This window comes from Xiphias gladius, chromosome 13 (genome assembly GCF_016859285.1).
Source record: "Xiphias gladius isolate SHS-SW01 ecotype Sanya breed wild chromosome 13, ASM1685928v1, whole genome shotgun sequence".
In the NCBI taxonomy this organism is placed as follows: domain Eukaryota; kingdom Metazoa; phylum Chordata; class Actinopteri; order Istiophoriformes; family Xiphiidae; genus Xiphias; species Xiphias gladius.
The window spans coordinates 4059623-4073615 of NC_053412.1; the positions used below are offsets into that span (position 1 = coordinate 4059623).

Consider the following 13993-nt stretch of genomic DNA (forward strand, 5'->3'; position numbering starts at 1 on the left):
CATGTGAGGATGGATGCCCTACTTCCTGCAAAAGCTTGTAATCTGACCTCTTTCAGTATGGCTATAAACATCATAACCAGCATGTTTAATCCAAGACAGAAGTAGAGCGTGGGTTGGAGTGTACGCGTATACAAGTGTTTGTGATTGTCTGACAGAGTGACGAGCAAGTAATAGGTCGCACTTTGACACACAACCCCAGGGTGTTGCTTAGTGAGTTGAGCGCAGGGATTATTGGATTAAAAAAAAACAAAAGAACAAAAATAGGCAATTGATAACACAATTCTCTTATGGGCTGACAATTTAATGCAATGGATAGAGTAAAATAACCCAAATTAAGTTCAATCAGACATAATTCCCGGCTCAAATTTGGAAGTTAAAGAGAGGGGCTGAAATGGACCAATAAATCCACCAAATATGAGGTGTTCCCAAAATAGTCCAGACACCTATTATCTATTTAACAGCCCTCGTCCCCATTGGGCAGGAGTAAGGAAGTAACTTCAAAAGACAGACCCCCCCCCCCCTCATCCTGTTAATGACCCCAGATGTGTCTGCTTGAACAGGGGTCTGATTCATCTGGCCAAATCCTGCAGCCGCCAAGGCATGCAGGGGGGCCATTTCAAATGCGCCAAATTGAAACACTCGGGCCAGGCGTGGCTGGATGCTTGGATGATTGGAAGAGAGGGCATTGATCTGCAAGCAGCGTGCAATCACTCGGCTCCCTCTCGGAGTGCATGAGCCTTTGCTGGTCCCGCTGTGGTGCAGTGGTAATGAGAGTAGCACATGAATGCATACAGTACGCGCACACACAAGGTTCTGAAACTTTAGTCTGCCGACTGTGGAGGGATCTCAACTTGAGCATGACCGTCCAAACAACACGTCCAGACTTGAAAAGTGCTGCCATTCCTGCCTGTTTACATCATCTGCCTCAGACACACATTGTATATGCACGTGCGCACACATGTTCTCACACACTGAGTAATGTGCAGAAAGAATACGCTGCTGAGCTATAAATCTGCAGGCACCAGTCATCGTCGGCTGTTGTTGTTAGTCTAGCCATAAGTCTCCCATATCCTGCCATGAAGAGGGCTCATCAAGGCGGCAATGATTCAAAGTCAAGTGGATTGGGTCGGCCGTAAACGCAGTGGATTTGCCAATGAGCGCACATGTGTTCTGGGTGACAATGACCCTGAAGCAGCGGCCAGGCAAAAAGAAGAGAGCATTCATTTCCAGACCGAAGTAAACCAGTTTAGCAAACTGGTTTACTTCGAGCGCCTCACAAAGAACGAAAGTGACAAACAACCAGACAGATAAGTCTGAAAAAAAAGCAAGTAGCACAGAGATATTCGAACTGAACTGCCCAGGTGTGTGTGAGCAGACTTGAGAGCAGCAAGCAACAAAGGGCCTCTTCTTTTCCCTCTCCAGAAGTGTCTCATCTCCACAACAGGCAGAGGAACCACAACAATAAAGTGTTAAGAGGACTTCAGTTCTGCTCCACACACACCAAATGAAACATCAGTTCTGGTCATTACCTGAAAACGTCCTCCCTCATCTTCATGCCAGACGTTAACGTAGGGCCCCCAGTGGCCCCCATGTTCCCTTCTGCTCACCGGTCATCCTGTCTGAGTGTGGTAACACAGGAAGGGGAGGGAGTTTTGGACAAGGCCTCAGAATGTCCTTGCGGGATAGATGTCTAACTTCACTTGATGGATTATATTTCTGTCTCTACAATGAATTTAGCCTTTTCTGTAAAGTCATTTGCTGAAGGATGAGAAAACACGATTTTAAGCGCTGCTCCCGGTGTCCAAATGTTCTCCCCTCTCCTGTCCTTTCCTGTCCTGGCTCTTAAATGTCTTGCCCATATGGAGTTGTGGGACGTCCAGGGTGGGCCGAGGAGGCTGCTGGGCTGTGGGCTGGAGTCTCCCACTAATCCGTAGGAGTTTAATGACGGCAGGCCTTGCTAGTGGTGGTGAAGCCTTGGGGGGTTGACCCAAGTCAGGAGGGGCTGGGCATGTGACCCACACCAAGCTAAGAGCCCAACTGGTTGGGGGAGGGTGTGCGCGCGCGTGTGTGTGTGTGTAGGAGTGGATATAGGCATGTGTGTGTACACCTATGTCTGGAGCTAAGTGGTCAGTCACTTGAGGAATGCAGACTTTCTGATCTCAGCCGTGAAAACGCAGGCAAATTGAGCTTTTTTTGTGGGTAAAAGCAGAAAAGAAAAAGCCAGTTGTTCCAGTGTTGCCGATTCCTGCGTTACATTCAACCCTTGCCAAAGAGTGTAAGACTTACAGGGCGTACAGAGGCAAACATACACACACACAAGCTAAAGCTGTAAGAAGCTGAGGTTCCCCAGAGTGCGTCTGGCTCGGGGAGCGACTGTCTGATCTTTTCTGCTCACTGTGGATATGCCTGTTTGTTCATGTATGTGTTTCTATGTGTGATACAGTAAAGTGCAACCCTAACAAGCTTCTCATTACCTTTGTCTCATATCATCACAGAACACCTCTGTCTCCCGGTGAAACAAAACATAAAAGCAGCAACCTCAAAAAAAAAAAAAAATACACTTAGCTTAATCTGACTGGATCCTATTTTTGGCAGAGTTTGAAAGATCCATTTAAAACACTCGTTTGCTTAGTGTTTGATGTCTTTGCTATAACATTAGGCTCCTTCAATTTGATATGCCCATTACCAGCCTGATTTCACTTCCATCTTCATGATTCAAAGCGCAACCTCAATTAATTAGCAATACGCAAATCAATTGTTGCCTGAGGTCAAACAGATCTCAGTCTATTTCAGAGATTGGATGTCCACTTAACATGATTTGCGGGTGTTATCTCAAAAGGCACATTGATGAACTGAGGTTTCTATTCCAGTAATGCGCAACGAATAACAAGCCTGAATCAATCCGGAGATATGGATGAAGGTCTCACGGGAAAAAAAAAAAAAAAAAAAATGCAGTAGAGACACGAATAATTGTCATCTGTTGGTTGACAGCAAGTGTGCACCCATGTGAACCAGCGCGCGTGTGTGTCTGTGCGTGTGCTTGTGTGTGGGAGGTGTATCCATAAGCCAATAACTGAAAACAGCAGAGCAAGCAGGGAACGCAAGTGGGGCAAAGGTTCATGGGAAGACACTTGTTAGTGGCCCGGTGACCGAGTTTTTTTTTTTTCTTTTACTGGCTTGTAAGCCCCTAATTAAAGTGACCACACTGATGTCCCATCTGCCACCGGGGCACGGTGCCACCGATTATTGGCTGCCATGTAAGCATGTTAATCCATTGAAGGGCCAGGTACGAGTAAACGCACGCCGCGCACACACACACGTTGGCAGCTCCCGGAGAGGCTCACTCGGTACGCTCACTCATTCACATTCAGATAAGCACTCAGCAATGCCTAAACAAAGATTAAGACTATAACAGTGAGAACAAAATCCTTTTAGCTTGCTGGTGTGCAGGTGGAGGGAGATATCTGTGTAACTTGTGGAAGCAGCTGAACCTTGTGTTCCCACAGGAATCACAAAACCACTGACGGTCTGGCGCACGGAAATTACAGCAATCAGGTATAATGACAACGCGCAGCGCTGCTGGAATGACAACAGCTGAGTCAGGTGACGAGGTTGGGTAAATATTCCCCCTTCGATAAATGCTTTTTGAGGACATAATGGAATCCTTTGTTCATAATGCAGAGCACCAGTAGCCGTCTGGCACCCAATGAGAACCATCCATCTGGGTGACCTCCACCATGGCGACAAATTCATCTGTATCTGCGGGGACCTGTGCAGGACCCAATCAGGGATAAGCTTTATATATTTCCCTCCTAATAGAATTGCAGTGCTCTCTCTCGCTCAGGCTGCAGGACATCGACTCCCATATTTCTCCTCTCCTATCTGCTAATTCGCCACTACATCTGCCCCCCTTTAAGAGCCTTACTCCAAGAGGGAGTGCACTGTGTCTCCCCAAATAGTATCACTTTTTACTGGCAATGTGTGCGGAGAACATAATAAGTCTACACACGGGTCAAACAGGGAGATTCTTGTGTCTGACCAATCCTACGCCCAAACACAAGACATGGACAGGTGCAGCCAGCTATGTTGGAAATATAAAATTGGTTCAGACAGGTTTATGCAGGATTTTGTGTTGATTTATATCCCCCCGAGTGAACAGAAAGTCACGCTATACCAACTGGAAACTGCCCATAAACTGTCATTTCATAGGTCATATCCTGTGTATGGGCAGCTACTGACATACCGAGCACAGGAAAATTGTCTGAAAATGTGAATACCCCCTTTAAAACTGTGGCTGCTAAAGGCACCTTGAGCAGGGCGCTTAACCCCATGTTACTAAAGCTAAGCTGTCTTCAGCCGCTCTAAAGTGTAAACTGTACAAATGCAATGCAGGGTGTTATTTCATAAAACGGATACGAGGGAGCCATTGAGCTTAATTCAGAGGCAACAATGGAACATTTTAAATGTGCGATAAATCTTTGGAATGGCTCTTAAATATTTCATTCTTCCCCTCACGGCGACCCTGCCCTCATCTGCACTATAACACTGGGACCATTAAAATGTACAGGATTTTCTCCACCAACTTAATGAGAAGATAAGCAGTCAATGTGAAATCCTCTGGACCCTCTTTCTTTTTCTTTTTTTTTTCTTTGCATAAGTCAAGGACTGAAAACCCATCGCCTAATTACCACATCAACTTGGCTCCAACTCTTGATTGGCCGTCCCGCTCTGTCTCACCTCAGCAGCCGTGAGGTGGAGTACAACTTCACGAAATAGAGGTTGCTAAAGTTATGACGAGAGCAATTGTTTGAGCACTTCATGCTTTAACAACTCCTCTTTGTCACAGCTGAAGTCATGTAACAACCCGTCTTGTGCTGATGATAGGATCAAGTGACCAGGAATAATATCACTGAAGTGCTCAGACAAAATAGCGGGACCGAAGAAAATGAGGAAACAGAAAGAGCAGGGACGAGACACTGATTCTGAAGTTTACAGTGGTGATTGCAGGAAACTGCTTCTAAAAATCAAGTACTAAAATGGGTGGCAGTTGGTTTCCATAAAGTTTTGAACAATTTCACTATGGCTATCAAATAAATGTAGTGCAGTACAAAGTACAATATGTAGTGGAGTAGACATGTAAAGTAACATAAGAGTATGATACTCCAGTAAAGCACTTGAGTAAATGTTATTAGCTACTTTCCACCGCTGGCTATGCCTCCTACACGAGGTCACGGAGGGCTGTATGCTATTCCCGCTTATATTGAATGAGATGATCATGAGTATCATACTAAAAACATCTTAGCGATGAGTCTGCTACTTCCATTGATTTTGGGCAAAAGTCACCACTATAAGGGTGGTCAGCCGGATTTAAAGGTCACCGTAGTCCTACGATAATATCAAATAGGCTCTCAGGCCCTTTTACCTGGAGAATTGTTGCTGCAGTGAAACCATCTGCGCCCGTCCCAGCTCTGACTCCTCGGTTACTTCCCGGAGACGCTTCTCGCTCTCCAGTCGCAGGCGTCGCTCTTCCTCTAGCTCGTGGATCAGCTTTTCTCGCTGTGGACACAGAAATAAGGACGGTCATCTCTCAGGGCTCAAAAGATCAGCCGCGGCGTCCCCAAGTCATATGCCATATTTACGGTCGTTGAGTATAAGTCCCTTAAAACCCTGACAGCTAGGGGGGATGTCATTTTGCTGCTGATCCTGAACTCTGACCCTCCTTGAAAAAGGTTCCTCGAAAACAGAACCTTTTAACTTGAAGCTCATCAAAACGTCTGTGACAAAGAGCGGCCAAACATCTTGTCTAATAGCAAACACTGGACATCCCGGTTAAAAGTAAATGGAGTTCAAAGCCCTGTCATTTTTTTGGGGGGAGGGAGAGAATAAGACAATGAGGTGCGTGGTGACATTTAAGCTTCCAGATTGGCATTACTTCCAGTAGTTTGTTGTTACCTGAAATGTTCATAGTCAACCTCCCCTTCCGTCCGTCGCTACGACAGAAAGTTCAGACTAAATGTCAAGCAACGTCACCAAGCCGGTTCTCCCGTGCCTCCATCCCACTCTCCGCTCTTCCTTGTCCTTTCATTTCACTGCTGTGCTGCTACACTGTGGGCATATTTACGGCATCAAGGATGGTACGCTCTCACACTCTCTGCAGTCAACGACAACAAAAGGTACTATAACTATGAATAGAGTGTTTCCCTCGACGGCAGCCATCCCCGTTCTCTTCCCCCGCACACAAACCTTGTTCTGCATATTTTACTTATTTTTACAGTGTTGTTGCTCAGTAACTTTGCAGGGAAAAAAAAAAAAAAAAAGCTGCTTTTTATGACCGAATGTAACCCCACGTGACTTAACTATTGATCGGTACTGAATTCAGAAACCAGAGCTCATCAGTAAGACTGAAGAGGTCCCATTTCCTTTTAAGCTAGCGCACAAAATGAAAGCTCCATAACTCACAACACCATCATGGAAGTAAAACCAAGTCACACCTGCCTTTCAATCCTTTCCACATGCTTTCCCACTTCATTTTAGTGCTGTTCTACGGCAAAGTGTTCTGGCGTTTTTCTCTGAAGCTTGTTTGGGTGTGACTTAACCCCTTTCTTCCGCATGGGGAACGTCTGCGGTGTGTAACGTCTCCGCAGATCACACGACCATTTTTATCTGTCACTTTTCACCAGAGACTATTCTAAAATGAAATCTCTTTTTTTTTTTATAGTACTTTAATTGGATTCTTCTCTTTCTGATGGCCTCAGCCATCTGCTCCCAAAAGAGAGAACTGTCTTCGCCTCAAGCCCAATTTCAAAGCCTATGTCCCCGTGCTAGCACACTCCTTGCTTGCAGGGGGGGGGAACTTTGGCATTGCGAGTTAGTTTTTCTGTGACAAAGTTGCGGAGGGGCTTTGAGCGAGGCTGACAGAGCAAACCAACGAGGATCATTCTCTCACTCTCGCAGTCTCCGCACAGAGCCTGGCATCACTGTCGCTGACAATTTATGACAGAAGCGATTGGCTCTTAGCTGAAGGTTTTTAAGTGATCAACCATCTGTCACTGTCTTGTCAGGAATATCAGCTAAAAGTACAAGATTGTAAAATAACTGCAAACTGTTGTCAAGGACAAAGTGATTAACTGGACTGTCATTTAAAAAAAAAAAAAAGTTGCCTCTTCTGCAAACCAACGTGCAGCTTTTGCTGAATAAGAGCTCTGAACGTGAAGTGCACTTCATCTTATTTGTTTGGCTTAACAAAGAGTAGACGTTTTTTTTTCTCAAAAAAAAAAAAGCTCAAGTGTAAAGTTATTAAGACTGTAATTGTGTCTGCACAGAGACGAGTCATTCTCTGGCAGCGAATTCATCGGGGGATTATCCTGTCAGCCCTCGGTAAAAGATTATATATCATCATCTGCCTTGAAAGATGAGATCACAGACAATGTATGTACAGAACACGTCTGTACGGACTTCAGAGAGAGTCTGCAATGCCCGTTCAGAAGACAGTAGAGAATGAATGTCTTTTTTTTTCTCTCACTCTAGGTCTGATCCTCGAGTCTTCCCCTTCCTGTTCCAGGCGAGCTGAGGTGCTTTTTCAAGCATTATGGGGACATCTAGTGGTGTAAAAGTATAAGACATACTGACCGGAGAACGTGCCCAAGCAAAAATCTCTTCCTTTAAACAAAACATCCTCAATGTATTTGTGTTTTTACTGAGTGGATCATCAGCATCTGCACTCATAATTTAATGCTATGATCTAAAACCAAATAAGAAAGAAAAATGTCAAAACAAGCGGAAAGCATGTCCTTAAATTACCTTACATTTTAGAAAATTGCTATTTTTACTGTGACCGTAAAGTTTTGAAAGCAACCGCTAAACAACCATATTTCACTGTACTGATACTTGGCAGGAAATCTGCCACAAAAGCAGATTTCAACTGGGTGAATCAGTCAGGGAGAGAGAATATTAAACCGAAGTCACCATAAAAAACAGTTGTGGTCCTCTCCGTGGCCATAAATTTGTGGCTACTATGTGGAGCAGCTCTTTACACAACAGGGAGGCTCCCCTTGTCAGGAGTAATGGCCACTGTAAATCCAGTTGTACAGAAGCATAAAGTAGTGCATCCCCCTGCCAAGAGCTGGATCTATATATCTGGACAGAAACCGACCATTTTCTGGCTCTTCTTCACCTTCTTTCTTTAGGGAAAATGGAACAAGAGATGCAAAAAGGCAACATGCAAAAGGTTTTTCTTCATCGCTACAGCAAGCACAAAATTTACTCACATGGCAGCTTTAAACGACAAAGTGCGAAGAAAACAATTTCTTTTTCCTTGAGCAATAGGGATAGAAACATGTTTTTAATGATACAAACATGGCATAAAAGCACTAAAATGGTGCTAATTACCAGCGCAACCTCCAGCGTCTATTACTTTAGCTGAATTTCACCTCGCTGCAAACACGCACAAAGGCCTCTTCTCTGCGGCAACACATGTATTAATGTGTACGGCATTGTTCAGCGAGTTGGCCTGGATTCTCAAAGAACAGTAGCTTTGGTCCCGATTTCTGTTGCCCACATGGCCCAACTGACGCCCCAGGCATAAAGCACCGACCACTATGTGTCTGCTGACAGAGTCCTGCCAACAACCTCAATAGCAAAACAGGATTTATAGTCTGTGTTGCAGTAAAAAGGCCTCTATTGCTTTTGTTCAATATATAATTTCAGCAATTTAACAAGGCCCAAGCCCATTAAATTAAATATTACCATATCTTTATGTGGCCAGAAATCCCTAGCAATACATTACGGTTTTTCTTGTTTGAAACGTTTATTGTCCACAGCAACCTCGCGGCTTTTTTTCTGTGGTAAGGAGTATGCTAATTTAAAGCATATTCTTTCATAAGCCTTAGCTACAAAGGCAACACGCCTTCAGCAATGTCCTGGGAAGACATCTCAGAGTCAACACTCAGATGGCATGTGATGAAAACATGCTTGGCAACTTTCTGTGAGAACATTTACTTCAGTTAATCCAACGACTGAGGAGATAATCCTCTCACTTGACTGCCTGTCATGGCCCCGGCTGATTGAGGTGTACTGCCGCCTTCCTCCTGTGGATGGCAACATTTTCCTGGAATGAAACCGTAGTAGTAGTAGTAGTAGTAGTAGTAGCAGCTCCAACAAAGCCAGCCTCTATCAAACAATAACAGTGGTCGGCAAGAGCAATATCAAATGGAATGGGTCGAGTAATCTATAAAATGGCCCAGGCAGGATTTTATATCGGTCTACTGAGCCATATATCTGAGAGAAGCCTGGATCGGGTGTTTCAGGATTAAATTTGACCTCTGTCACAGACAAGGCTGCTTTCATTTCCTGGTTGATAAAACTGTGTCCATTTAGATATGACAGAATTTATCAACATCAACATGTAAAGCTTTAGACTGAACAGACTGCGAGATGCTATTGATTTCCATACAGTAAATGTACCGATATAGATGTAAAATCGGGGATAAAAGAAATAGCAAACACCTGATTTGCGTGCGTTACGTTGTGTGTTTTGTGTTTCTGGCATGCAGGAGGTTGTACTGCAGCTCAGAGTGCTTCCTCCCCGTCTCTTCTATAGAGACTCGTAAGTCTAAAATTGTATTAGATGCATTGGAGCCCAGAACGAAGCTCGCCTCTGTAATTCGACAGCATTAGATGGTAATGGTATTCATCCGAGCTGAATTACTAGAAGACTCGAACCCCCCTGATGCCCTCCAAGATCCACGGAGGACTCTAAATTAATTAGAGACCTCTGCCTCTCCTTGTTGTGCCGGCAATGCTGTCTCCCATAAAAAATAGAAAAAAAAAGCCGCAGTGCAATGTTATCAGGTTAAGTGCATGTGAGCGCACGGCCACGACTGTGTCTCTGATTCTGTAGGATGTCTATCTGCAACTGTATACGTCCGTGCATTAATGCAGGATTTGGGGTACAGTTCAGGGGGCTCAATAATCTCTTCATTACAAAGAAACCCCCTTGGTCGGAGCTCTTTGCCTAATCAAAGGGCTGGGAGCGGATCTCTGGCTCGCTGCTAAAGCAAACATCAGGGACACAATACACCACGCAGGTTCGGTCATAAATAAAACATGCCACAAGGCCTTTTGTGTGTGTGTGTGTGTGTGTGTGTGTGTGTGTGTGTAATCGTTAGCGAGACTGAAGTCAAATGAAAGTGTAACATGAGGACGATTTGACTTCTTGGCTGCCACATATAAGGCATTTGAAATGCCAGGTTAGATGCAAGAAAAAATCATCATGTATATCGTTAAGACGAGCGTGTGCCAAATGATGGCATTTGTGTTGTACAGATAAAGAAAAGTGCATTTAAATGAAGTATAATTCAAAATATTTCCATTCCAAGGATACAGTGTTAATTATGGCGCCTGACAAAGATCTGAGAACATAGTTTCTAAAAAACAAAGGGTTTCTTAATGCAGAGAAATTCAGAGGAGCATAGGTTTTCTGATATGACTTGTTATAGAAATAAGGTTGAGTCCAAACAGTGTTTTATTCACTAAAAATCTGTGTCCTATGTCCCCCAGGGCTCCATCAATTCAATTATCATGGAGAGCCACTACATTAGAGTGTACCACTTCTCTCTTAGACAGCCGCCGGCACTATAGCAAATAATACACACACCCCAGGAATATGCTAAATCATATGAGCGGCCCATTTATCATTGCCAAGGGAGCTCCCCCACCCCACCCACGCACTCCGAGTCATTCAGTCAGTCACACACACACACACACATACAAATAAACTGTGGAGAGTGGGTGAGAGGGACGGTGTGGAGATGCGATTTGAGCCTGGCTGTCAGCGCTCGTCACCTAGTGAATGTGCCGAGCGCTGGGGGGATCCCATCTCGGCCCTCGACGCTGTCCGTGGCTGATAAGGCCAATCCGCAGAGACAACACCTGAGTCCCCCCCTGGTCCCCAGACCTCCACGCTGTCAAACATCCTCCAAACAGCTGTCAGAAACGCTCTATGAAGGTCCCTCAGCGATGGAGATCCATGAGGACTGAGCCTTTCTTCCCATCTTTTAAAACCGGGAGCCGCTCAAAACGCTACTTTATCTGCTGAAAGCACACTACAAAAGACGTCCATCTTAAAGGTGCTTTTTATGGTACTTTAAACATTAATAAATCATTGTCAAATCAACCTGGATACCTTGGACCTAATTACCGCAAACTAATTAAACCATGGTTATGCCAAGTGGAGGTCCTAACTCACACAGTGGAGCTGCGCTTAAAATCAAGACCGCCATTCAGTTTCTCTCCCTCATGGCTTGTCCAATTTGGACAAGGAAGAACGTCAGTTGTCTCTGAGTTATACGTTGTACAGCAATTTTGCAAAATCCGGCCCAGTTAAGCACAAGATGTGGAAACTGGCAGCCTATCCAATGGCTCCGTTTTTTCCTACAAACTACGTTAATTAATAGAGTAATAATACTGAAACACTTGGTTAAGGTTTGGGTAAGATCATGGTTACAGTTCATGAAAAGGGTAACGTTAACTGCAGGTGTGTGATGGGAAGCCAGCGCAGAGGGCACACTAATTGCCACAATGAACGTTGGCATTGGACATAAACCTCAGCGTGTGGACTGGTCCAATATGGACACACCCCTTAAGGACACTGGGTTTCCTCAGTCAGCTGCATCTGAAACTGAACTGGCAGCAACCCGATGACTGTGGGGTTTCATTTGCTGGAAGAAAAAAAGATGGAATGACTCTGTACCAAACACACTGTCAAGAAGGGGTGTTCAGTCCCCGCTGGGCGGCCGATTCCAAAGTACATTTTACTTGACGCAGCGTTCGAAACTGTGTCACATACAATCTTGCAGACTGTAGCACATGAGAAATCTGTTTTCATGGACAGAAATAGCTGATTCCTATCTCGGCTCCAGGGGTTGTTTTACCCTACTGTGCCACCCGCTTCCCACTTTATATTCACAAATGCAGCGGCTCCTTTCTTATCTTAACTTCGTTTTCTACATGAAATACTACGGAGAAATCTGATTTTTAAATGGGTAAGTCACACAAATTAAGCCCAGTTCAACCCCAAACAATTCCCCTGTATCCTTCACATGCATGCTTCACTCAGCCATGAACAAATCAAACACTGTAATCGTCCCAAACTTCCAGGGAAATAACTGTGTGAGAATCTACTGTATGTGTGAGGCTCATATCTGTTTAAGCTCAGATATCACAGACCGTCCACAAACCCCAAAGAAAAATAACGCTAGTTTCTCTCAAAGCCAGATCGTTTATTTTCACATGTTGTTTAGACAGCCGTTTCCAGTGGTCATAATCTTACCTAACAGATTTAAATGCCTTTTTAATGGAGACCCCAGCCCCCTCAGCAGAGCAGGCGACGCTGCCTTTACGAGCCTGCATATAGACTTGTGTTTTCTCTGTTTTCCGCCTGACAGGAAACCCGGCATCCTGCCCCTGACACACTTAGATTGCGCTTCAGAGTGGCATCAAAAGAGAGTGGGAGACGGAGAGCAGCCCTGCCCTTGCACCACGCCTCTGGGTTGGGGTGTGAAGAATTCCAGAGCAAACCTACAGCAGCGGCGAGGCTGTGAAAGAGCGGTTTGACTCTAGACAGACAGGTCGGGCTTGTTGGAAAGAAACTGAGGTCCTCGCAGAGTAAACCGTGACCTGTGCTCTATCAAACACCTAACGGGAAATCCAGTGTTTTCCTTGTCGGAGTTTTTCGAGATTGCACTCTGCAGAGCAGGCCAAAAGCACCATGTCCAAGCCCTAATACAAAGTTTAAGACACAAACAGTGGTCTAACACAGGCAGGTCCGGTGTTAGTTAGACCATATCACTTCAAACTAATAACAAATGCATCTTGTGTGGCCATATTTGTGGTGAAATACCTCGCAGACGCTCATACCCTGAGCCTAAACACCGATTGCCCCGCAAATTATTCAGAGGGTTTCGACTGGGATTCTCTCAAGCGATCCACAACAAAATAGTGCTGTGCTTTTGCGCTGCCAGTAGCCACCGTGTTTCACAACAGGAGACCCAATTAAAACACACGCTCCTCAGTAAACGGTGTTGTTAATGCCGTCTCATTTACAGCTGTATAACTGCAAAAGCCAGACCTGCGGCTTACAATTGTGGCAGTGTGCACGTTCATAAAGATGCCGTTCACATTCTTTTCCTACGCAGGGCACTAGTAGGGGTACAGCATGACATGTCCCTGCAGAGATACTCAGCAGACGCAGCCGGCGCGGGACTGCAACGGGTGGCACTGCTGCTCTCTGCTTCTCTGATCGCGTTACACCGAAGACACGAGGCGGGGAGCAGAGGCTGTTAAAGAGAGGCATCAGATACAGAGGAGGGGCAGAGCCACTTCAAAAGTCTGTGGCTGTTTTAATCTGTCTCTCTGGGTTAGCCCCTTGGCAGGCGAAGATGGGGGTTGGGGAAGCGAGCGGGCATGGAAGTGGGCGTCAGGGTGTGGGGGTCCGCGGGGGTCCGCGGGGCACAGGCTGTGGCTGGTGAGCAGTTCCCACTTCACACTGCCAGCACTTTGACAATTATCTCCTTGATGCAGCAGTCTCTTTTTCATTTCTATTGAGGAACCGTGCCTGAGCTCCGAAGCCTCCCAGGAATGCCAGAGAGAGAGAGAGCAAGGGGACTCCAATGGGGATAATCCCAATTTCAAATGGAGCTTAGTGATATCCCCCTCCTCCCTTTCTTCCTCCACCCCCCCACCACCCTCCTCCTGTCTGGCACAGATAACTCGTCCCTCTCTCTCAACCCCGTGCATGCGCAGACAGCGATTCACACACGTTCCCTGTAACGTAACAATTAGCATATCATCCACTTGCGTGAGCCTGAGAGCTGGGCCTTCGGTAGAGTCTCACAGCATGGCGAACGATATATTCTTCTTGGGCCGTGCTGAGGTCAGAGGATGCAAGGTCATTGTCACGGGAAGAGCTGCTGACACGCAGAGGTGTAGCCTTGAG

General features: G+C 45.5%; 1 protein-coding gene across 4 annotated transcripts in view; it reads right to left on the reverse strand.

The window, feature by feature from the left end:
• LOC120798089 (nck-associated protein 5-like) overlaps positions 1-13993 on the reverse strand; it is a 93685-nt gene that overhangs the window by 51406 nt on the left and 28286 nt on the right. For 3 of the 4 annotated variants that reach the window (XM_040142109.1, XM_040142107.1, XM_040142108.1), the window contains exon 3: positions 5423-5556. In XM_040142109.1, the coding sequence (XP_039998043.1) occupies positions 5423-5556 (134 nt within the window). Of the gene's footprint in view, positions 1-1529; positions 1901-5422; positions 5557-13993 lie in introns of those variants that run through there. The other variant, XM_040142110.1, reaches the window with a different exon arrangement.